This window comes from Coregonus clupeaformis, chromosome 23 (assembly GCF_020615455.1).
Source record: "Coregonus clupeaformis isolate EN_2021a chromosome 23, ASM2061545v1, whole genome shotgun sequence".
NCBI classification, from domain to species: Eukaryota; Metazoa; Chordata; class Actinopteri; order Salmoniformes; family Salmonidae; genus Coregonus; species Coregonus clupeaformis.
Window position 1 is genome coordinate 34,982,743 of NC_059214.1, and position 23,795 is coordinate 35,006,537.

The 23,795-nt window shown below is 46.0% G+C and overlaps 1 protein-coding gene across 1 annotated transcript in view; it reads right to left on the reverse strand.

Moving 5' to 3' along the window:
• Positions 1-23,795, reverse strand: part of gli2a (GLI family zinc finger 2a) — a 104,314-nt gene that overhangs the window by 39,189 nt on the left and 41,330 nt on the right. Inside the window, exon 3 of the mRNA XM_041844724.2 lies at positions 5,349-5,454. Coding sequence (XP_041700658.1) covers positions 5,349-5,454 — 106 coding nt within the window. The remainder of the gene's footprint in view (positions 1-5,348; positions 5,455-23,795) is intronic.

Here is a 23,795-nt window from a genome sequence, read left to right on the forward strand (position 1 = left end):
AATTCCATCATACATAGCACCATGGGTGGTTACCAGACTAAACTGATGTAACTGAAGTGGTCCTTTGTAGCTCAGTTAGCAGAGCATGGTGCTTTCAACGCCAGGATAGTGGGTTCGATTTCGGGACCACCCATATGTAAAATGTATGCATGCATGACTGTAAAAGGCTCTGCATGGTCAATCCAATGTCTGCAGTGGCCATACAGCATTTACTGCGATATGGCCTCTGTAGAAGTCAGGGCATTCATATTTTGTGCGCTTCGTGTAGCAGAGCAGAGCTGTTGCGAAGGAAGTTTTCAAGGAAGTGAGTTTGTGTTTATACAGGACCTCCCGCCCCCACCTACCGTCAACCAATCATGTCAATACGGAGCTATACGAAGCCCTCCACATTGTTACAAGGGAGGTGCACGGTGATGCGGTACGGAGCTCGATTTAGCCTCTGCATGCCTCCGACCACATTTACGATTGAAGCATAAATTGGCTTTAAGTCGCTTTGGATAAAAGCGTCTGCTAAATGGCATATATCATTTATTTTATTATTACTATTATTATTATCATTATTAGATTATGAAGTCAATGGGAGAGGGGAAGACAGACAGTCATTTCGTTATCTTTGTCTGTAGCTATGTATATGTTGTAGGAGGAGGAGAAGGTGGAGAGAGTGATTCAAGCCACACAAACTACAGTACAGTACATTTCCACTTGAGGTAATTGTTGTTTGCTTCACTGTATGATTACCAGCTTATGTAGCTACTGTCGGTCATCCCCCTGTTGGATTCCTAGTGTGAGAAAAAGTGCATTTGGACAAGGGATTGCTTGTTTGAGCTTCAAAAACATATGAGTAAGTGCATTACTGTGTATATGCATGTGGAGTCCAGGGGATAGGGGAGGGGGACGTTGCTGTGCGGTACTTTTGGTGTGGGGCAGGGCAGTAAATGGACATATGCTGGTTAGGGCCACCTGTACCTATTCAACACCTCTTCTTAAGTAGCCTTAGTCTAGTCTTTACTGCAACTCGAGGGTGTTGGAACAGGAAGCCTTTCTTTGGACCAACAGACAGACAGACAGACAGAGAGACAGATAGCAGCCTTTACCTCTCTTCCCCAACACTGAAGGTTATGTGAATTCAGGCATCCTGTTTCAGTGGATCTCTCTCTACTCTCTCTGCCTGGCTGTCTGGAACCACCAACAAGTTAGTATTTGCCTCTCTGGCATGTTATTCCCTACTGGCTCAGCAGATGAATTACGACGTGACACACTCTCGTCTGTACTTCTGGGCAGCCACTCCCATTGAGATAAATCACTGTGGCTGTGTGTCAAATGGCACCCTATTCCCTATATAGTGCACTACTTTTGACCAGGGCCTATAGGGCTCTGGTCAAAAGTAGTGCACTATAAAGGGGATCGGGTGCCATTTGGGATGCAAGCCGTGTTACCCCACAGGGGCTGGAGATGGGGCTGCATTGAGCTCCTAGTTGTTTTTGGGACTCTTCATCAGGATGCTGAGGATTTGGACTCAAACTTTGATGATATACTATTCTTTAACAAGAGGGCTCTGTGTACAGCAGACAAAGGAATGAGGATGACCTAGAAACATAGTGGAGACAGTAGCTAGTATGCAAAGACACACATCTTTAATTCTGATTCAAACCAAATTATCTCAGTCTTGACATTTTTAAACCATTGATTTGCAACAGCCTTTCATTTGATTGATAGCTGCTTCTGTCCTTTCATGAATGCATTCCTCGCAATAATTCATAGGAACTTTTAAATCCTCCCATTAGCACTGAGTGAAGGCTAGAACCAACATCGTAAAAAACTGAGGGTCAATGGACTGACACCCAATCAGCATGCTCAAGATCAACCCAATCTTCCTACGCTAACCAATCAGCTTGCTCAAGATTGGCTTCCCTTCTAACGCTAACCAATCAGCATGCTCGGGAACAGTACGCTAAACAAGCCAAACAAAGAAAAAAACAAATAGCTGATCTGGAAAATCCATTTAATCAAAACATTCCAAGCCCAGACTGATTGCCTGATAAACTGGACAGCATGTGTTTGCGTACAGGGCTGGTGCAGGCCGCAGCTCTACAGCTCCACCACACAAAACCTCAGGGCAGAATTCAGTTCAGTTCAATGCTGCAATTTGGATCCAACTCCCAAAAAGAATAAATAGCGGTCCTGCTGGTCTGGAATGAGTGGGGATCTGTTTTTTGCTTCCTCTCGTGTTGTTGTTTAGGTTCTGGGAACGGAAGGCTGTATTTTGGATACTAATTACCCCCTCCAACATGTTGGCAGAGAGGAGAGGCTGGCTTCCCTCTTCACTGACTTGTAGGTTCACACAGAGGATGCCCAATTCCACAATCCACTTTAGGCATACACTGCACATTATAAGCACTGTCTCAAAGCAAAGCTCTGTACTGTTACACTGCCTCAGAGCAAAGCTCTGTACTGTTACACTACCTCAGAGCAAAGCTCTGTACTGTTACACTACCTCAGAGCAAAGCTCTGTACTGTTACACTACCTCAGAGCAAAGCTCTGTACTGTTACACTGCCTCAGAGCAAAGCTCTGTACTGTTACACTGCCTCAGAGCAAAGCTCTGTACTGTTACACTGTCTCAAAGCAAAGCTCTGTACTGTTACACTGCCTCAGAGCAAAGCTCTGTACTGTTACACTGCCTCAGAGCAAAGCTCTGTACTGTTATAGTGCCTCAGAGCAAAGCTATGTACTGTTACACTGCCTCAGAGCAAAGCTCTGTACTGTTACACTGCCTCAGAGCAAAGCTCTGTACTGTTACACTGTCTCAAAGCAAAGCTCTGTACTGTTACACTGCCTCAGAGCAAGCTAGCCCTGTGCTGTACTGTTGAGGGATGAATGCATCTTTCCCCAAATTTCCCAATCTTTCTCCAAAGAATTTCTCCAAATTCCCCCAGTCCAGACCAGTGAAATGATCCAGGCATTTTACTCTTAGGTCTTTTGTGCATCTAGACATGAGTGCCCAAGAGGCCTATCTAGCCAGGTACTGACTGATGCAGCATCCCTCCCTAGGAACCCTGGTTCTGGTTCTGGTTCTTGTTCTTCCTGTCTCTTCTACACTGAGTATAGAAAGCATTAGGAACACCTGCTCTTTCCATGATATAGACTGACTAGGTGAATCCAGGTGAAAACTATGATCCCTTATTGATGTCACCTGTTAAATTCACTTCAATCAGTGTAGATGAAGGGGAGGAGACAGGTTGAAGAATGATTTTTAATCCTTGAGACAATTGAGACATGGATTGTGTGTGTGTGCCATTTAGAGTGTGAATGGGCAAGACAAAAGATTTAAGTGCCTTTGAACGGGGTATGGTAGTAGGTGCCAGGCGCACCGTTTTGAGTGTGTCAAGAACTGCAACGCTGCTGGGTTTTTCAAGCTAAACAGTTTCACGTGTGTATCAAGAATGTTCCACCACCCAAAGGACATCCAGCCAATTTGACACAGCTGTGGGAAGCATTGGAGTCAACACTCATTTACATTTACGTCATTTAGCAGACGCTCTTATCCAGAGCGACTTACAGTTAGTGCATACATTATTCTTTTTTTAAATTTTCATACTGGCCCCCCGTGGGAAATGAACCCACAACCCTGGCGTTGCAAACACCATGCTCTACCAACTGAGCTACCTCCCTGCCGGCCATTCCCTCCCCTACCCTGGACGACGCTGGGCCAATTGTGCGCCGCCCCATTGGTCTCCCGGTTGCAGCCGGCTACAGCAGAGTCTGGATTCGAACCAGGATCTCTAGTGGCACAGCTAGCACTGCGATGCAGTGCCTTAGACCACTGCGCCACTCGGGAGCACGGGTGGGCCAGCATCCCTGTGGAACGCTTGACACCTTGTGGAGTCCATGCCCTGACGAATTGAGGCTGTTCTGAGGGCAAATGGGGTTGCAACTCAATGTTTTGTACACTCAGTGTTTATGGAAACTAGTTATAAACAGAGCAGGAACTGTCCCATAGCTAGCTCTGTTCTGAGGTGCTGCCAGCTAGGCATGAAGGCAGCATCCATCCCTTTCTACCAGAGTAGGAATAGTCCCATAGCTGTAAATATGACAGCTCTGACAAAATGAACCATGCCCCTCATTATGTTTCAAGCAAACAGTGATGAAGGGTCTCAGTGCGGAGCTGTCTTGTTCAGGTAGACAGGTAGCAGAAGCCCTGACATACTGCAGTGCGGGTAACAAAGCGACATACACCACCGACATACGACACCGACACTTAATTTGCAGAGCAAGGTATACGTAATTAGGGTGATTTCGGCAAAGGCGGAGGAACAGACAGCTAAATCAGGGGCTTGATGAATTAGGGGAGCACTGTCAAGATCAAATCACATTAATCATGGCAGTCGGAGTAAGGACTCTGTTTTCAACTCCACTCGTCCTCCCCCCTGGTTTGTCTAGTGATGAATAGCTTTTCCACTGCAGGAACAAAGTATGTATCACCATCACCATCAGATCTGGGAATGCAAATGGTAGTCCCACAAACCTATTGATTTGTTTCATCCACCTGTTTGTGGTTTTTAAGATAAGCGGAGAAAGGAGAGGAGGCCTGGCAATGTTAAGCAGACCAAACTTTTTCTGGGACGGGAAAGAAATGTGTCAGTGTGGGTGGAGCCTGATTGACAAAAATAAACCAAATTTGGCCAAAGTTCTGTCTGTCTATCTTTCTTTCTTGATAGCCTCCCTGCCTGCCTGCCTACCTCCGTCTGTCTGCCTGTCTGCCTGTCTGACAGATCCCTCTCTGTGGATCTCCTCTAATGTGAAGAGGATGTCTCTCTGGCAATGCTCCCTAGCGTTTCAGCGCACCATGCCAGTGGGACCAAAGAGCTTTCCAAGTCCCACACCATGAAACGCAAGGAAGGGAGATACGAGCGGAAATGTTAACATTCTGTTGTATTGGTGCTAAACTGACTGGTTCTTTCTTTTCTCCTTTCTCTCGCTCAGTATCATCTGTCTTTAATATGGACCTGGCTTTCTCTCTCTCCGTTTGGAAAGGTTTCTCTCTCTCTGACTCAGATGAAAGGAGGGCGAGATGGCGGGACCACCGAGGGTAAATCACTACAGGGTGATGACTGATCTGCTCATTCACGTTCTTGTAAAGAACAGGACGCACTCCAGAAAAAATTTAAGTTGATTCTTTCATGTAATTAAAGACAAGGTTTAACAAACCGAAACAGAAGCCAGTGCCCAACATTTCAGCTAGATGCCTTGGCCATGAACACTCCCATTCTGCCCTCCTGTGCAACACAACTGGTTCGAATCTGAACTCAAACCACTTTATGAATTACTGAGTATGTTAGTCTTACTTACCCATGCATGGCGTGAAGGGGGTGTGGCTCGTAATGGTACCTCCCCTCGTGGTGACGCATATCGATTGGGATAGGTGTGTGAAACGTGGGGAAGAGATGGTGAGGACCTGTGAGAAGAAAGAGAGGAGAGAAGGGGGACAGAGAGAGGGAGGAGACAGGGCAAGGAGAGAGAGAAGAAAAGCACTTCATTAAAGATTTCCCAGTGAAATATTTCAACGGGTAAAAACCTAAAGCTATAATGCAGCAAACATGAACCACCTCAGAGGGCTGGCTGAGCAGTTTTGTGTCAAATATTGGCACTATCACACAGGAAGAAGAATGGCTAAATAAATAGTGGTCCTGAGGAATCCTACTACATCTCAGACATGAGAGATGACAAAGACCTGCTGCGATCCGGCCCTTTGAACTTGGTGTGAGTGAGTGTGTGTGTGTGTGTGTCTGTGTGTGTATGTGTGTGTGTGTGCGTGTGTGAGTGTGTGTGTGTGTGTGTGTGTGTGTGTGTGTGTGTGTGTGTGTGTGTGTGTGTGTGTGTGCGTAGAGGTGCCCATGTGAAGGAGAGCTACAGTCTGGATGTAAACAAGGAACGACAGCAGTGAGATGAAAACCTCTGACTCCCTGCTATACTGGAGATGCTCACCTCACAGGCAGCAGCTACAAGCAGCAGCTAAACCATTATTACCCTACACACTAGTAGTGGTTCATGGAAGAGGAGAGAGAGCACTTACTTGCTGTCCTGAGCTGGAATGACTCAAAAAAGAGCAGCAGCAGGCATTTCACCAAGCTAGCTAGCTAAGGATGATGTGCTCCTGTTCCATCCTCCATACCTCCACAGCATGGGGTGTAACTCTACCTATTTACAGTTCCCATAATACCGGTAATTGAAATGTTTAATTACAGTCTGGTCTGGATCGTTCGCCCTGGGTACTGTGTCCCTTAATAGCTCTCTATCTGTAAAGGGGGCGAAACACACAGTTATTTCATGATGAGTGTGTTTTTTATGTGAAAGAAAAATGCACACATTTCCTGCCATAAAAAGGTTCATAGCTCGGGGGACATCTTGTTAAAAACAACAGACCTTCATTAATTAGTGTGATGAATACGTCTGAGTCTGAGCCTATATAGACCCTCTTTAGCTCCCTCTCTACAGTACAGAGAAGAGCTCTGCTCCAAAAGAGCTCCCATTAAACACTTTCTAAGTTGTAACCAGTTCAGTTTCTGCTCCTTTAACATCCTCCCCTTTTAAATGTATGCTGAGTAAAATCAAAGCGTGGATATTCAGCAGAACATCCCACCCCAACAATTGCCCTGATTCTACTCCACAAATGGGAGTAAGTAAAAGCATCTGAGTTTTTATAACTGAATCCAGGCTAGTGTGTGTGTGTGTATTGCAGTGAGGAGAAAGAGGAGGAGGAGAAAGAGGAGGAGGAGAAAGAGGAGGAGGAGAAAGAGGAGGAGGAGAAAGAAGAGAAGGAGAAAGAGGAGGAGGAGAAAGAGGAGGAGGAGAAAGAAGAGGAGGAGAAAGAGGAGGAGGAGAAAGAAGAGGAGGAGAAAGAGGAGGAGGAGAAAGAGAAAGAGGAGGAGGAGAAAGAAGAGGAGGAGAAAGAGGAGGAGGAGAAAGAGGAGGAGGCCAGCTCCCTTGGGTTGGCTGGTTGGTCTCTGGGATCTCTGTATTAAGATTATTTGTGCAGCATCATGCGCTCCAGTGAGTCAGAGATGACCTGGGGAGCAGAGACCATAGGGGTCAGGGGTCAGGGTGCACAGATCATTATCTCCTGTGTGGGGGATAGGGTGATGAAGGAGATAGGGGGATGTGGAAGTAGGCAATGAGGGTGTGTGTGTGTGTGTGTGTGTGTGTGTGTGTGTGTGTGTGTGTGTGTGTGTGTGTGTGTGTGTGTGTGTGTGTGTGTGTGTGTGTGTGTGTGTGTGATTTCAAGGGGAAATTCTACCTGCATGAATCAGCATTCCTGGGTCATCACTAAAGCCACTAAAGCCCAGCAGAGCCCCCTGTCACTTTGATGGACAGGCACCACACTACAAAGCTTAGCCCACGAACAGAGCACAAACTGAGGCAAACGACAGAGGTTGTTGTGGCCTCATGTCCCAACTGGGAGGAAAAGGACTAAGGTTATAAGGACTGAGGCTAACCCACCACAGAGCTTTGCCTCTGAGCAGTGGTGTTTGAAGACATGACAGGAAACTTTCTTCTCTGAGCATGATGGCTCCTTCCTTGGCAGCCCTCTGTTTGATATGTACTTAGCTTCATTACTGCACAAAGACTCCTGAAGGCTCCTGAAGCCATGGCTAAGAAAACATGCCACTGTAACTCGACTCTGTCTGCCTGGAGGCCAACTTGGATGTTTTAAATGTTTTTCTTTGGGAACTGCAAACACAAAGCAAGACATTACTGGTAGTTAGTCGCAATTGAGCCTATTGTTCTCATGATTGCCTCTGTTGTACCGTATCCTAATTTGTGGGAACGATTTTGGACGTCTGCCAACGAGCCTCTCTCTTCCTTTATATGAAAGAGAAGACACATTCTCAAGTCAACTTGTACGTTAGAAGCAACAAAAAGCCACCCTGTAAAAACTTAATGGGGGGATGAGTGTGGGGAGAAGTTCCAGCGTTTATCCAAACATGTCTCCTGGCTCCCATCAATGCCTGATGCGAGGCAGGGAGAGTGGGCTGTTGAAGAGGATGGAGTGATTTGGAATGGGTCTGGATCAAGGAGGTCAGTGGTCCTCAGACTCTACTGGAGTTGGCATACACTAACTTCAAAACAAGAAAACAAGAACAACTTCCTCTTACTAGACAAAGTAAGGAGCCCCAGAGAGAGAGGAGCTGCTCTGATCTAGTGGGATAGACTGAGCAGGCCTGTTCCATCACCCAGACAGCTGCATTGTTTCCTGGGCCACAGGGACAACAAGAGGCAGGTACAGGGGTTGGGTACATGGTACAGGGGAGGGTCCACAGGCACTGGACTGCCAGCTGTCCCCCTGGGTGAGCAGCAATGTAAACTCAGCAAAAAAAGAAAAGTCCTCTCACTGTCAACTGCGTTTATTTTCAGCAAACTTAACATGTGTAAATATTTGTATGAACATAACAAGATTCAACAACTGAGATATAAACTGAACAAGTCCCACAGACATGTGACTAACAGAAAGGGAATAATGTGTCCCTAAACAAAGGGGGGATCAAAATCAAAAGTAACAGTCAGTATCTGGTGTGGCCACCAGCAGCATTAAGTACTGCAGTGCATCTCCTCCTCATGGACTGCACCAGATTTGCCAGTTCTTGCTGTGAGATGTTACCCCACTCTTCCACCAAGGCACCTGCAAGTTCCCGGACATTTCTGGGGGGAATGGCCCTAGCCCTCACCCTCCGATCCAACACGTCCCAGACGTGCTCAATGGGATTGAGATCCGGGCTCTTCGCTGGCCATGGCTGAACACTGACATTCCTGTCTTGCAGGAAATCATGCACAGAACGAGCAGTATGGCTGGTGGCATTGTCATGCTGGAGGGTCATGTCAGGATGAGCCTGCAGGAAGGGTACCACATGAGGGAGGAGGATGTCTTCCCTGTAACGCACAACGTTGAGATTGCCTGCAATGACAACAAGCTCACTACGATGACGCTGTGACACACCGCCCCAGACCATGACGGACCCTCTACCTTCAAATCGATCCCGCTCCAGAGTACAGGTCTCGGTGTAACGCTCATTCCTTCGACGATAAACGCTAATCCGACCATCACCCCTGGTGAGACAAAACCGCGACTCGTCAGTGAAGAGCACTTTTTGCCAGTCCTGTCTGGTCCAGCGACGGTGGGTTTGTGCCCATAGGTGACGTTGTTGCCGGAGATGTCTGGTGAGGACCTGCCTTACAACAGGCCTACAAGCCCTCAGTCCAGCCTCTCTCAGCCTATTGCGGACAGTCTGAGCACTGATGGAGGGATTGTGCGTTCCTGGTGTAACTCTGGCAGTTGTTGTTGCCATCCTGTACCTGTCCCGCAGGTGTGATGTTCGGATGTACCGATCCTGTGCAGGTGTTGTTACACGTGGTCTGCCACTGCGAGGACGATCAGCTGTCCGTCCTATCTCCCTGTAGCGCTGTCTTAGGCGTCTCACAGTACGGACATTGCAATTTATTGCCCTGGCCACATCTGCAGTCCTCATGCCTCCTTGCAGCATGCCTAAGGCACGTTCACGCAGATGAGCAGGGACCCTGGGCATCTTTCTTTTGGTGTTTTTCAGAGTCAGTAGAAAGGCCTCTTTAGTGTCCTAAGTTTTCATAACTGTGACCTTAATTGCCTACCGTCTGTAAGCTGTTAGTGTCTTAACGACCGTTCCACAGGTGCATGTTCATTAATTGTTTATGGTTCATTGAACAAGCATGGGAAACCGTGTTTAAACCCTTTACAATGAAGATCTGTGAAGTTATTTGGATTTTTACTAATTATCTTTGAAAGACAGGGTCCTGAAAAAGGGACGTTTCTTTTTTTGCTGAGTTTAGGTACACACTGCCCCAGCCTCCCCTCACACACTTTTGCACCCTGACACTCTCACTCTCCTCTGGCAGGACAATGCTGAATGTGTCTAGAACACACTCTCTCACTTTGCTCTCTGTAGACTCTACAGTAGTGTAGACGCAAACATAAAACTATGTAAGCACAGACATAGAATAACTTGAATGGATAGAAGGGATTCTATTTCTATGTACATGAGCCTACAACTCCTACGGGAGGGCAGCGCCCGCTCGGCCCAGTCCAAGCTCTTCTCTGTCCTGTCACCCCAATAGTGGACCCAGCCTCCTCCTGAAGCTAGGCCAGTAGAGTCCCTGCCCATCTTCCGAAAAAACACCTGAAACCCTACCTCTTCAAAGAGTATCTGAATTAATCCCACAGCACCCCCCTCCTCGCACCCCCTCCCCCCCAAAAAAGGCTTTCATAAACTAACACTTGCACTTGACTCTTTTCCCCCTTACTAGCTCTGACTTTGCTGATAGCTACTTTATTGAGGAAAAATGTACTTACTATGAGGAAGGCCCAAAAAATTGTCAAAGACTCCAGTCACCCAAGTCATAGACTGTTCTCTCTGCTACCGCACGGCAAGTCTAGGTCCAAAAGGCTCCTTAACAGCTTCCACCCCCAAGCCATAAGACTGCTGAACAATTAATCAAATGGCCACCCGGACTGTTTACATTGACACCATCCCCTTTGTTTTTACACTGCTGCTACTCGCTGTTTATTATCTATGCGTAGTTACTTTACCCCTACCTACATGTACAAATTACCTCTACTAACCTGTACCCCCGCACATTGACTCGGTACCGGTACCCCCTGTAAATAGCCTCGTTATTGTTATTTTATTGTGTTACTTTAAAAAATATATATATTTATTTTATTTAGTAAATATTTTCTTAACTCTATTTCTTGAACTGCATTGTTGGTTAAGGGCTTGTAAGTAAGCATTTCACGGTAAGGTCTACACCTGTTGTACTCGGCACATTTGACAAATAAAAATTGATTTGATTTGACTTGATATGTGGTTGTCCCACCTAGCTATCTTAAGATGAATGCACTAACTGTAAGTCGCTCTGGATAAGAGCGTCTGCTAAATGACTAAAATGTCAAATGTAAATGTGAGCCTCCAGTGCAGAAAGATTTAGTTACAGCCAGGATGTTCTCATCAGATTGTAGTTAGTGTCCGTGAAGCAGCTTATTGTCACTTCAAGGTTGTTGCTTTCATCTCTGTGGATCACTTAGTGGAGTTGATCCACCCACCTCATGGGAACATGCTTCTTAAACTGCGTTAACTTTGTTTGTGTTCATTTACATATCTTTGTACTTTCAACACCTTTAGATGTTCCATCATCATTACATGTTTGCTTAAATGTCTTTAAAAATATTAGTGAATCCCAACCCCCATAACAATGTTCTCAGATGTGCCAAACATCCAGACAACAACCTTTATTCTTGTTGTGGTCGGGTGTGATCTCACCCTAAACACAGAGACAGGTGTTATTAACAAAGGGTTTTTGTGTGTGTGTGTGTGTGTGACGCTCAGAGCGAAGGGAAAACATTCACATTTCATGTCCAGACACAGCCAGCAGTAGCAAGGATCAGATCAGGGCTCTACATTGAAGTGAAGAGGGTCTGCGTCCCAAATGGCACCCTATTCTCTATACGGTTTACTGTTTTTGACCAGGACCCATAGGGCTTTGGTCAAAAGTAGTGCACTATATATAAGGAATAGGGTGCCATTTGGAATGCACCCAGGGGCTCATCCTCTAAGGAAGTACTCAGTGATAATAATAATATCCAGAGAGAGAGAGAGAGAGAGAGAGAGAGAGAGAGAGAGAGAGAGAGAGAGAGAGAGAGAGAGACCTAGCCTGGACAGGGTAATTAAAACAGCTTTTCTGTCTCGCTCTCCGAGAGAATGAGGGAGGAAGCTACGGCAGAGGGGTATGAGAGAGGGAGGAAGGAGAGGGGTAGGAGGGGGTTCCATTCAGACAGGAAATTCCAGCAGAATAAGTTGGCTGGGGTCCTAACTACACAGCACCATGCCAACGTCTACACACAACGAGCGAACGGCCCCGTCCCGTCCTGGCCTGTGCTGCACTGCACCATGGGAAGCAAAGCAACAGTCTGACCGGCCTAAGGCTACCGGTGGCTGGAGGAAAGATTTCGGTAGCTATTATACAATTTGTTTACACCAAGCTGAGGAGAAATACAGGGAGAGAGGCCTTTTTTTTAGACGTCTATAGTACTGCACATCCATTCAACCACAACAGTTTAGACCCATTTGAGAGGTTAAACTGTTCTTATTGTGTATTTAGACTGACCTAGGACCATTATTACACACACAGCATGAACCAGCCAGGTTAATAAGCCTGTGTGGTTAGTCTGATCCTGGTCCAATTCAACACACACAGCAGGTTAATAGGCCAATGTATTAAGACTGATCCAAGACCAGTTTAACTTTCACAGCTCCAGGTTTAGTCTGCAGTGCTGACTCCTCCTGAGGCGTGGGCTTGCCATGGCGACAGAAGGATTAGGGGCTTACAGGAGAGCACGGAACAACCATACCACCTCTGATAGGAAGTATTAAGTGTGTGTATGTGTGTGTGTGTGAGAGAGAGAGACTGTGTGTGTGTGTGTGTGTGCTCTTCTCTTCACACCCCTCCCTCAGGGGCAGATGGTAAAATGATACATTTTATTGATAGGGGATTTGGGGCTAAAGGTAAATAGATTAGGTCAGGGCCTGGCTCCATAGCAACACGTGACATGAAGAACGGCTGTTTATCAGAGAACCTGTGTTTATTTTCTTTGACTGATTTGAAGTTTGAAGTCAGTGACTGGCTGCTAAGAGGCAGAGGAAGTTCACTTTAATGTTCAAATAAACATACAGTATGGAAAAGGAACATTGTTTTCAGTTGCAGCTCTGTTGACTCAGGGAAGTGGTTGAGTTAAATTATTTATTTGAAGATGTTGACGTCTCAAACGGTACATTGTCCATTTGATGACAGTTACAGCTTGGCTAGGGCATCCATATGCCGTCTTAAACAGTAAGATTGAGGGGGCTGAAGGGAGACTATGTAGGGAGGATGGGAGAATGTTCTTTGAAAATGTTTTTTATAGAGAGCACTCTTTATTCCACTTAAGATTCTTGGAAGGTGTTCATTAAATCATATCAGGCAGGTAAACTTTGTGTGAGAAGCACTGTATATAAATGTTAAACAATGTGTGTGTGTGTGTGTGTGAGAGAGAGAGAGTTGTGTAAACACAAACAGGAAACGAACTCAGGACACGGCTACACAACGCCTGATGAAGATCGGACACATCTGGGGGTGCCCATGGCAACCGGCTCTAAACACAGCCTGCATGATGGGCCTTAACAGCCAACACTCTCACAACACACACACACTCTCTCTCCCTTTCTCTTTCTCTCTCTCTCCCCAGCTGGCTTTTCTCTGCCATCATCCGTCTCCGTCAAACAACAGGCCTAATCCAACCCAACTCCCAAGAAACTCAGTTTCAGCCAACCCCAAATCTGACTGCTCTTTGACCACCAGTCAGTATGATGCATCACCTATAGCTGAGCTGAGGTAGGGTGGGTCACTGGTCCTCTGGCGCTCTTAGTTGTCTTTAGAGCACTGTAATAAGACTAGGACCTCACCTCTCTTTCCCATATAGTAAGAGTTATAACAGTAGGGCCTGTATGTTATGGTAGTGTGTGGTCCAGGGGGGCAATGGCTGTAAGGGGAATGCAGCTATCAGCGTAGGGCAGACATGTCTTGGGATCAGGGGCTAATCACCGCCATGCATCACCCAGCTGGGAGTGGACTACATTATGCTGGGCATTTAGAGAACGGGGAGCTTGAGGGGGGCAGGTGGGGGGCAGCTGTGTGGCCTCACTGGCCTGTGATGTTCAAATCAAATCAAATTGTCTTTGTCACATACGCCGAATACAACAGGTGTAGGCCTTACATTTTACATTTACATTTTAGTCATTTAGCAGACGCTCTTATCCAGAGCGACTTACAGTTAGTGAATACATTTTTTATTATTTTTTATACTGGCCCCCCGTGGGAATCGAACCCACAACCCTGGCGTTGCAAACGCCATGCTCTATCAACTGAGCTACATCCCTGCCGGCCATTCCCTCCCCTACCCTGGACGACGCTGGGCCAATTGTGCGCCGCCCATGAGTCTCCCGGTCGCGGCCGGCTGCGACAGAGCCTGGATTCGAACCAGGATCTCTAGTGGCACAGTTAGCACTGCGATGCAGTGCCTTAGACCACTGCGCCACTCAGGAGTACAATGCTTACTTACAAGCCCTTAACCAACAATGCAGTTTTAAGAAAAATAAGAGCTAAGAAAATATTTACTAAATAAACTAACGTTTAAAAAGTAACATAATAAAATAACAATAACGAGGCTATATATACAGGGGGTACCGGTACCGAGTCAATGTGCGGGGGTACAGGTTAGTCGAGGTAATATGTACATGTAGGTAGGGGTAAAGTGACTATGCATAGATAATAAACAGCGAGTAGCAGTAGCGTAAAAAAGACAATACAAATAGTCTGGTAGCCATTTGATTAGCTGTTCAGCAGTCTTATGGCTTGGGGGTAGAAGATGTTAAGGAGCCTTTGGACCTAGATGTTAGCATTAGCATGCCGTCTCTGTAAGACTGATGACTGAGATGTTAGCATACCGTTAGCATGCTGTACCTTTGGGGACCAGAGAGGAGCGAGGGTCTCTGTAAGACTGATGGTCCGTCTGGTTAATCAGCTACCTGACCAGACTCTGATGGATGACTGGATCAGCTGACCTAACCCTGGTCTGATTCACTAATTACCTTAGTGCACAGAAAACTAAGTCTATTATCTTTACAGCAGAGATGGTGATAAAAATGGGTTGTCTGTTGAATTAAGATTGTGTGAATAAAATTGTCCCTCGACCCAATGCTATCTACAAGCTTACTTGTATTATTTTTTATTCTAACACAGTTTACATGATTTGCAATTTCTCTATTCTTACTGAGTGCACATTTGTCTTTTTTTTAATCATTGCTCTTCCTAACGGCTCTTCCTAATGCAACAACTAAGCAAAGTCTCACATCAAACCTCCCGAGTGGCGCAGTGGTCTAAGGCACTGCATCGCAGTGCTAGCTGTGCCACTAGAGATCCTGGTTCGAATCCAGGCTCTGTCGTAGGCGGCCGCGACTGGGAGACCCATGGGGCGGCGCACAATTGGCCCAGTGTCGTCCAGGGTAGGGGAGGGAATGGCCGGCAGGGATGTAGGTAGGCATGGTGTTTGCAACGCCAGGGTTGTGGGTTCGATTCCCACGGGGGGCCAGTATGAAAAAAATAATACATAATGTATGCACTCACTAACTGTAAGTTGCTCTGGATAAGAGCGTCTGCTAAAATGACTAAAAAACCCAGTGCGGGAACTCCGGCCATAACAGCTAGTGTTGTCTGACCCTTTGACCTCTGCATCACAGCTGATAGAAAAGCTGCCAGCTCATACAAAGAATGACCTCACAACCCTGATGACGGCATGGTCAGCACTGGCTCAGCACATCCCCCCTCTCCCCTCACTAAAAGGGTATTTTTGAACGGGGAGAGGGGGAGAAACAGAGGAAGTGCCCTCCATAGCCAGACAATGCGTGGGAGCATTGGGGTGTTGTGGCTGGGGGTCACCCCGGGGTGAGGGCCTCCGGGGTTCTGGGCCTTAACGGGGGCCTGACAGGGGCGGGAGGGGCTGCGGGGAGTGTCTCAGAGAGAGAGACATATTCTGGACTCTATTAAACTGACACTGATAACACTAGGCTGCTGACACAGAACAAGAACCTGACTCACCTCCTCACAGAAAGTCTGGTCTCAGGATCATTCGCCTGGGAGTTCTGGTCTGAGGGAAACTATCTCACTCAGGGAATTGGTTGTAAAAACAGCAATGAGAAACAGCTGTGGAGGATCTGAGATGGTTGCTGTGATTGGGTAAGGGTCAGAGATCCTCTGTCTGATTGGTTCACAGGTGTTTTTTTAGGGGTCTGAGAATTCAGACAGCCTAACCGGTCAGGCTCAGAATCTTTCTCTTCCTAAAACAGAACATTTTGTTTGTGAATGTACTACTGCTAGTCTAGTAGGGGATTTAACTCAGTGCCGTCCAACTACTCTTTGGTTTTTGTGTCAGCTTGCCGGGCTACGTCAACTGAAGGAATCAATGTCATATTTACATTAAAAACAACAAGCAGGGTCTTAAACCAGGAGAGTGTTGGCTACAGCTCCGTCTCCCACAGAGAGAAAGTGAGATGATTTATCGCCAGCCTTAATTTTATAGCATTTTTACAGCACAGACCCGCGCAGCCAGTGTGAAAGCCACTGAACTTTGGGAAGCATACCCCCCCTCCCCTCCCTCCCTCCCTCCCTCCCTCCCTCTTTATACCTTTCCCCTCCACCTTTCCCGCTCTTTCTTTCTCTGTCCTTCTCTGCCCCTCTCTCCCCCCCTTCTCTCTTTCTCACTCCCTCTCGCTCTCTCCCCCTTTCTCTGTCCGAGGGCCCAGTCAGAGATTAAGGCTCTTAATTGGAGCATCCGGGTTGGTTTATAGTGAGGCAGTCAGGGGTGGGGGAAAAACCAAGGCAATGTCCAATAGCACAGCATGGAAGGGCCCGGTCTCAAAAGGGGACAGTGGGGTGGGAAGGAGGAGGGGGGAGGAGGAGGGAGGAGAGGACCTTTTCTCCCTGGACAATAGGGGTGCATTCTTGGGTTGTTAAGTGGATGTTCACTGGGGTGGTTAGGCTACTACCAGGCTCGACTGTATAACTCTGGAGCACCAGGATGAACCATGGGTGTGGGGGTTGGATGTTTGTAGGACTGGGTTAGGTTAGTTATAGGAAGGGGGTGATGGCTAGGTACAGAGAGGGTGTTGGAGGTTTGGCGGGTTTGGGTGAGAAGGAGGGGGTGATTCGGCCGGGTAATCACTAAATCAAATGGCAGCTAGCCGTCCTCTCACAACATCCTCGGTCCAGTAAGAGAAAAATAAACAGACTGACGAGCTTCACGCTGGAGTAGAGGAGGAGTGGAGTGGGATTGGGGGATGCAGGGATGGCGGGGGGGCACAGAGCCAACAATGGCATTAATTAAAAGGCTAACCTCAGGATCGGCCAAGTAAACGTGGTCTTTTTCTTTCTGTCGTCTGTCATGGAGTGCTTGTGTAAGTAGACCAACCCTTCAGGCAGAAGAGCTCTCCTTACTCAAACACTATCAAACACTACAGAGAGAGAGAGAGCTAAGAGCTGAGAGCTCAATGCATCAACACACTGCCTACACTTCTCAGAGCACCCACAGTTCAGCATGGAAACCCATATCAATAGTGACTAAATGTTTTGGAAACCGTAGTGTTATCCAGATGTAGAAAGGTATGTGTATGGACCCTCCATACAAGTTTCAGTGGATTTATAGTAAATGTTTTTGAAATGTTGAACTGTACCAAAATCGTTTGTATTTTACTGAGTTAGATTCAGATGACATAATCTTGATTACATTAATGTTTTTAATCCAATAAACGGTAATACATCTTGATTCCACCAATGGGAGATGATTCTCTTCCCTTGAGCAAACTATAGCATTGAGAGGGCCATGTGGAAAGCGATAAGCCATCTCGCCATAGTTCAGAAGCCGGCATCTTTTGAGCTGGCTTCACGTACAAGGCGCAGCTGACATGTTTACTTGGCTGTAATACAAGTATAAAAGTAAAATAGACAGGGGTCTATGAGGAACACATGTTGCTTTCTTCAGCCCCTTCCTGGCTGGCAGAGAGGTCAAAATATTTAACGGTGGATTTACGTGGTAGAAGAGAAGGGAGGTTCATCTGTCTTAGTCTATATGTCCATCTTAATTAGTCTTCATTTAGTTTGAATGGGCAGGCAAATCAAACACTGGAGAGTTCATACAACATTGCGAGTGACTTGACTAAAGCGTAGTGAGAGTAAGCCGAATACAGAGACCTTAGACACACACACAGCTACTAGTACTGGGGGATATGGGCTGACGTGTAGGGTGATATAGGGCCGAGGGTGAAGCCATGTAGAACTGGGGAGTCCATTTACAACTCAAGGAACATTTTTGTTTAAGATGTTACTTGTTAAGCACCATCCATGTTTGTTGCAATGCAGCTTCTCACTGAAAAGGCAGGTGAAAAAAAGAGCCAAGCCTCATGAGGCGAAAGACAGAGAGAGAGAGTGGCTGGGACATTACTCAGCTACAACAACAACCCTCATGATAACTAATCATCTGTCATCATGAGTCCAGTGACAATGGCTAGCTGCTACATTGTGTGATAAAATTAGCTGCTACTTCCCCAGTGTGTGTGACAGTCCCAGATGAGAGAGGAGAGTTCATTCACCTCAGAACGCGTCTGCCGGCATCTCCTTTATCTTCCCAAAGTTTGTGTGGGGCAAGAATAAATTGTATAAAAAAACAATTTGCCACTATATAACTCTAATAAGATTGCATAGGCATACATATCAAGGCCCCTCAGAAAGAAAGGCCATATGTTGAAGTGTGTTTGGAGTCAAGCCCAGGAGTCAATTGTGAGTCCACTAAGTTTTCTGCACACACTCCTATAAGCCTTCTCTACAATCAATCAATCAATCAATTTTATTTTATATAGCCCTTCTTACATCAGCTAATATCTCGAAGTGCTGTACAGAAACCCAGCCTAAAACCCCAAACAGCTAGTAATGCAGGTGTAGAAGCACGGTGGCTAGGAAAAACTCCCTAGAAAGGCCAAAACCTAGGAAGAAACCTAGAGAGGAACCAGGCTATGAGGGGTGGCCAGTCCTCTTCTGGCTGTGCCGGGTGGAGATTATAACAGAACCATGCCAAGATGTTCAAAAATGTTCATAAGTGACAAGCATGGTCAAATAATAATCAGGAATAAATCTCAGTTGGCTTTTCATAGCCGATCATTAAGAGTTGAAAACAGCAGGTCTGGGACAGGTAGGGGTTCCATAACCGCAGGCAGAACAGTTGAAACTGGAATAGCAGGAAGGCCAGGCGGACTGGGGACAGCAAGGAGTCACCACGGCCGGTAGTCCCGACGTATGGTCCTAGACCATGGTAAATATTGTCAGACGAGGGCATGGCGAACCTCTGTCTTCTCTCAGTCTGTCTCTCAGATTGCAGTCTTTTCTGAGCAAAGAAGTGTCATATTGATCTTAGTGTGGTCTGGGGGGAGGCTGGTGTGTATGTGTGGTTTGGTGAGTGGCGCAGTGGTCTAAGGCACTGCATCGCAGTGCTAACTGTGCCACTAGAGATCCTGGTTCGAATCCAGGCTCTGTCGCAGCCGGCCGTGACCGGGAGACTCATGGGCGGCGCACAATTGGCCCAGCGTCGTCCAGGGTAGGGGAGGGAATGGCCGGCAGGGATGTAGCTCAGTTGATAGAGCATGGCATTTGCAATGCCAGGGTTGTGGGTTCGATTCCCACGGGGGGCCAGTATAAAAAAAAATGTATTCACTAACTGTAAGTCGCTCTGGATAAGAGCGTCTGCTAAATGACTAAAATGTAAATGTAAATGTGAGGGGGGAGGAATGGACGGGCCTTCCTGGGTAAACGCCCTAAATGGGTCCTAGACACATACAAACACACACGTACGCACGTGTAGCACATGGGTATGTGTGAAACTTACTCCTCAGCCTGAAGTGTCCCCACTTTCTCTGCAGAATAGCTAGCTTTTCGCATGGCGCGACTGGTAAGACACTTTCGCAGGGCGGTCACGTATGCTAGCAAAGCAGAGGTACTGGGTTCGAGCGTCGGTGTGAGCCGAATCAAGAGGAAGTGGTACTAGCTAAGCAAGCAGCGTGAACTCCTTTACACACACACAGCCCAGAGTGGGCTACCTTCTCTTTACCCCCTACCATTCAGAGACTGAGTGTGAACAGTGACAAAGACAACACCAGACAAACACTGCACTGTCTGGTGATAGAAAGGGTGCTACATGAGTGCTACTGAGTGTAACACTCGCTTAACGGGAGTGTGCCGGTACTCATGCATTTCCATCACTTTGCCATCTCTTACATTGATGATTCAGTATTATTCAGTGATAATGTGAATCACTTTTCTGTTTTCTCCCCCGATCCAGTCATAGAAATAGAATCCCAGCATTCTAAGAATCAGAAACATTCTAATTGTAGTTCTATTGATCCAGTCAGACCCAGGTCCAAGTCTGTCAATCTGAGGTCCTCAGGAGGAAGATACAAATCAGTCTAACAACTATAGAGGTCGTCAATCTGCTAATAGAAGTCAACCCTCCTCCCACTGTCACAATGAAAGATTCATGCTAAGTATCCAGAATGAAGGCTTGATAATAGTAAATGATTTGTAAGGGAAGACGGTGAAGTAGAAGAGAGAGCACTGAGCCTGCAGCTGACACAAGTGTTTAAATTGTGAGTAGTGTGAGTGAATAGGCAGAGAGTGACAGTGAGAGAGGAGTGTTCAATAGGTGCTGTCACAGCTAACAGGAGGGTCATTATCCTGTAAAAATGAGCCAGGCATCAAACTAGACACCTTAATATGGTAATTACTCCGTTAATGACAGGTACAATTACTCTCTGGGAGAATGAGAGGTGAAAAGAGACGGAGGGAAGGCTGTGTGTGTGTGTGTGTGTGTATGTTTGTCCTCAGCTTGCACTATTCAGCCAGGCTTCGTAGTGACTAAACAGATTTTGATATGCATCCAATGGATTTTTGAATTCATATACTGTATATTTTTCTCTCAGCATCTGGAATCAATTAACTAGTATGTATTTACTATATACTGTACATATATACCATTACAGTTCATCATTAGAACATTTCTAAACATATAAAAAGTCAAAAATAAAAACCCTATCCTAGAGTAATCTAAATTACAGAAATGGTACATGGTTGCTTTGGAAAAAAGTTAAATCAAAATGTAATCTAAACTGTGATGACGTCAATACAATCAGGACTATCTACATGGCTGTGGCTGCCTTGCATGGCTCCGACACTTTGTAATACCTCCCCCCCTACACACACACACAGCGTGGCCAATGCACACAAGCATGCTCACGCACGCACACAACGTGGCCGTCACCAGTGATAGAGCAGCATTGTAACTGAGGAGTATGTCATTAAGGCTTCAGCCCACATCTAAATCACTACCAGCCGGTGAGACCCTCTCCTCTACTACTGTTGTAATGAGACGTTTAGGGAACTTATCAAAGAGCACGGAGAGGTTTTATGTGTCCTATCAAGACCTGATAAGGAAAGCCAGTTGCTGTGGAACTAGGACCATGAGGGATGTGGAACTCAACTCGAGATGTCAACAGTTGAAGAGAGAAGACACTGCGGGGAGGGGGGGTCACAGGGGCCCACCCCGAAGACCATCTGATTACAGTCCTATCCCACACACACACACACTTCCACGCCCATGAGGATCCTAGACTTAGGCAGGGCCATGACAATACCAGTAAGTGGAATCTACTGTGTTTTGGCCTAGTGACAAAGAGGGAGTGTTTATCTTAGACATGCAAGGAGATGACTCCACCTAGTCGGAAGGTATAAATATATGCTTGTGTCTACAGCTAAAGCACACAGTGGGTTGAATAAACTTGGTTTGAGTTTTTTTAGTCGTCCTTTTGAGTTTTTACTCTGTTTGTTCAGAACCTAACAGGTGTCAATGCTTCAAGCTCTAGTCTCTTAAGTAGAGGACACACAGGACTGGCGAATCACCCCAAAATTAAGTGGCCAACCATCACCTGACTGTTGCCCCATCTTTTTGGTCTGTCCCTACCTTAGAGCGATGCAATGTAAAGTACTATACTGTACATTGACATACTGCACTTGAGACCTAAAGGTCAAGGAATGTATCCATACATACAGTAAGGCAAACACCTGGCCTCCTGACATTGGTTGGTTGGTTAGGATGGTTTTGATGGGGTTAAAACAGCACAGTGCTTGTTTTTCCAAGGCTCTGATTAAAAAAAGGTTTCCTTCCCACTCAAAGCAAAGAAAGCCCTCAATCTAAGCGCAACACATTGAAGTTTAACAATCGCCGCTGCCGCCTTGATGATGAGATGATCCACATGTGCCACAGATGTCTCCTAACTAATCCAAGTCGCAAATAGCACCCTATTCCCTATAAAGTGCACTACTTTGGACCAGAGCCCTATGGGTCCATGATCATATAGGCGGAATAGGTTGCCATTTGGGACGCAACACTTGTCAAGTTTTTCTTGTGGGTTGTACTGAGTGCCATATGTTGCCCCTGTGTTATTTTTAATTCTCAAAACTTTAAATAAGCCGACCACATGCTGCTCTCTCGACAGAGAGGAGCTCTCGTGTGACCGTGAAGTCATCATAGCTGCTGGATGTGGGAAATGAATGACGACGTTGCAGAAATCCACTGGTTGCTTTGATAGCCTCATATTTCATATTTTTCTCCAAGACGTATTATATTGCCAGAGCCACACACAGCTTAGCTCCACCACCACCACCACCTCACTCAAGAGCTGCTTTCTTTGTCTGACCTCAGCTTATTTTCCCCTTACGCTTAGGCCACTAACTCCTGGGCATTTCCTGCATTTTACACCCATAGCTGGGGTGAAGTGGGGTGGGATGGACAGAGGTAGGGCTGTGGCGGTCATGACATTTTGTCAGATGGTTATTGTCATGCAAAAGACTGCCGGTCTCAAGGTAATTGACCGTTAACTAACATAAACCTGTTTAGCATCTCCAGGAACCATGCATACAAGACGCTAATGCGCACCTTTGGTACATCTACATAAAATAAAGTTGAATAAATCAATTTAATATAGGCCTACACCATCACAATGAATCCATTATTTATTTTAGGCAGGTCTAAAGAAACATTATGATATGAAGATTTTTTTATCTCCAGAAGAACAGAATATGAGTTGGCCTACTGTATGTTATCTGGCTATGCTCCATGCCATAGGCTGTAGGCTTGTTCATTTAGCAGACAAGATATGCTTATAAGTCCCGTGCCATTATTTTATATTATATGATTTGAAAGTAAGAATAATATAATTGAATTTAGATGAATAAAATAGAAAGGATATTTTTCGCGAGTGCGCATATGAAGTGGCTATGTTGAGTGTAAAAGTGATCATTTGAAACAGGTCCTATATGCTAGATTTAGCATTATTTGGCAACTTCAGTTGTGAATGATACGACTATAGGCTATTGATGATTTGAGAAAGTAGCAAAAAAGCTTGCGCTCTGTTCCTGCACACACTGTTCTCTCATCAAGTGATCATATTTTCACTATTCAAAATGTAATCTTGTCTTTACTAATATGTAAAATTAGTTTTTATTTAGAATGGTCCATTATCAAATGGGCAGGAACGAATAGTGAATAGAGGCCACTTTCCGCTGGTTCGTTTTTCTGGCTACTCCGGTTATTTCTCTCCACAGCATCAACCACTGTTTGATGAGCATGCACCTTCTCGCTGCACGACAGGTGATATTCCGCCCATACTCTGTATGCCATGGACTCTCCAACCCTGTTTCCAGCATTTAGGAAATGGAGAGAGAGGAAGAGATGGATTTTACTAGGCTATTCAAACTCAAATACAAATTCACTATAATTGTAGACTTAGCCGCCCTGCACAATCAATGAATCAACAGCATTACCTTGGCCTGTACGTTCTCTCCCAGACTCATGAATAGAAAGTTTGGAGCGTAGCATAAGGTAACCAGTCCATCCAGTATGCATAATAATACAGTCCAGATTACTAGAATTTGTTTAATTTTGGAGTGTAGGCTAGACCAATGTACCAAAGACGTCTTAAATCAGTTTTTGTTTGTTTTCTGCCGTGCATAATATGCGGTAGGCTATGTATTTTATAACGCACAATCGTTATTTTAATTCAGGGTTTTTTCAGGCTTGGGATC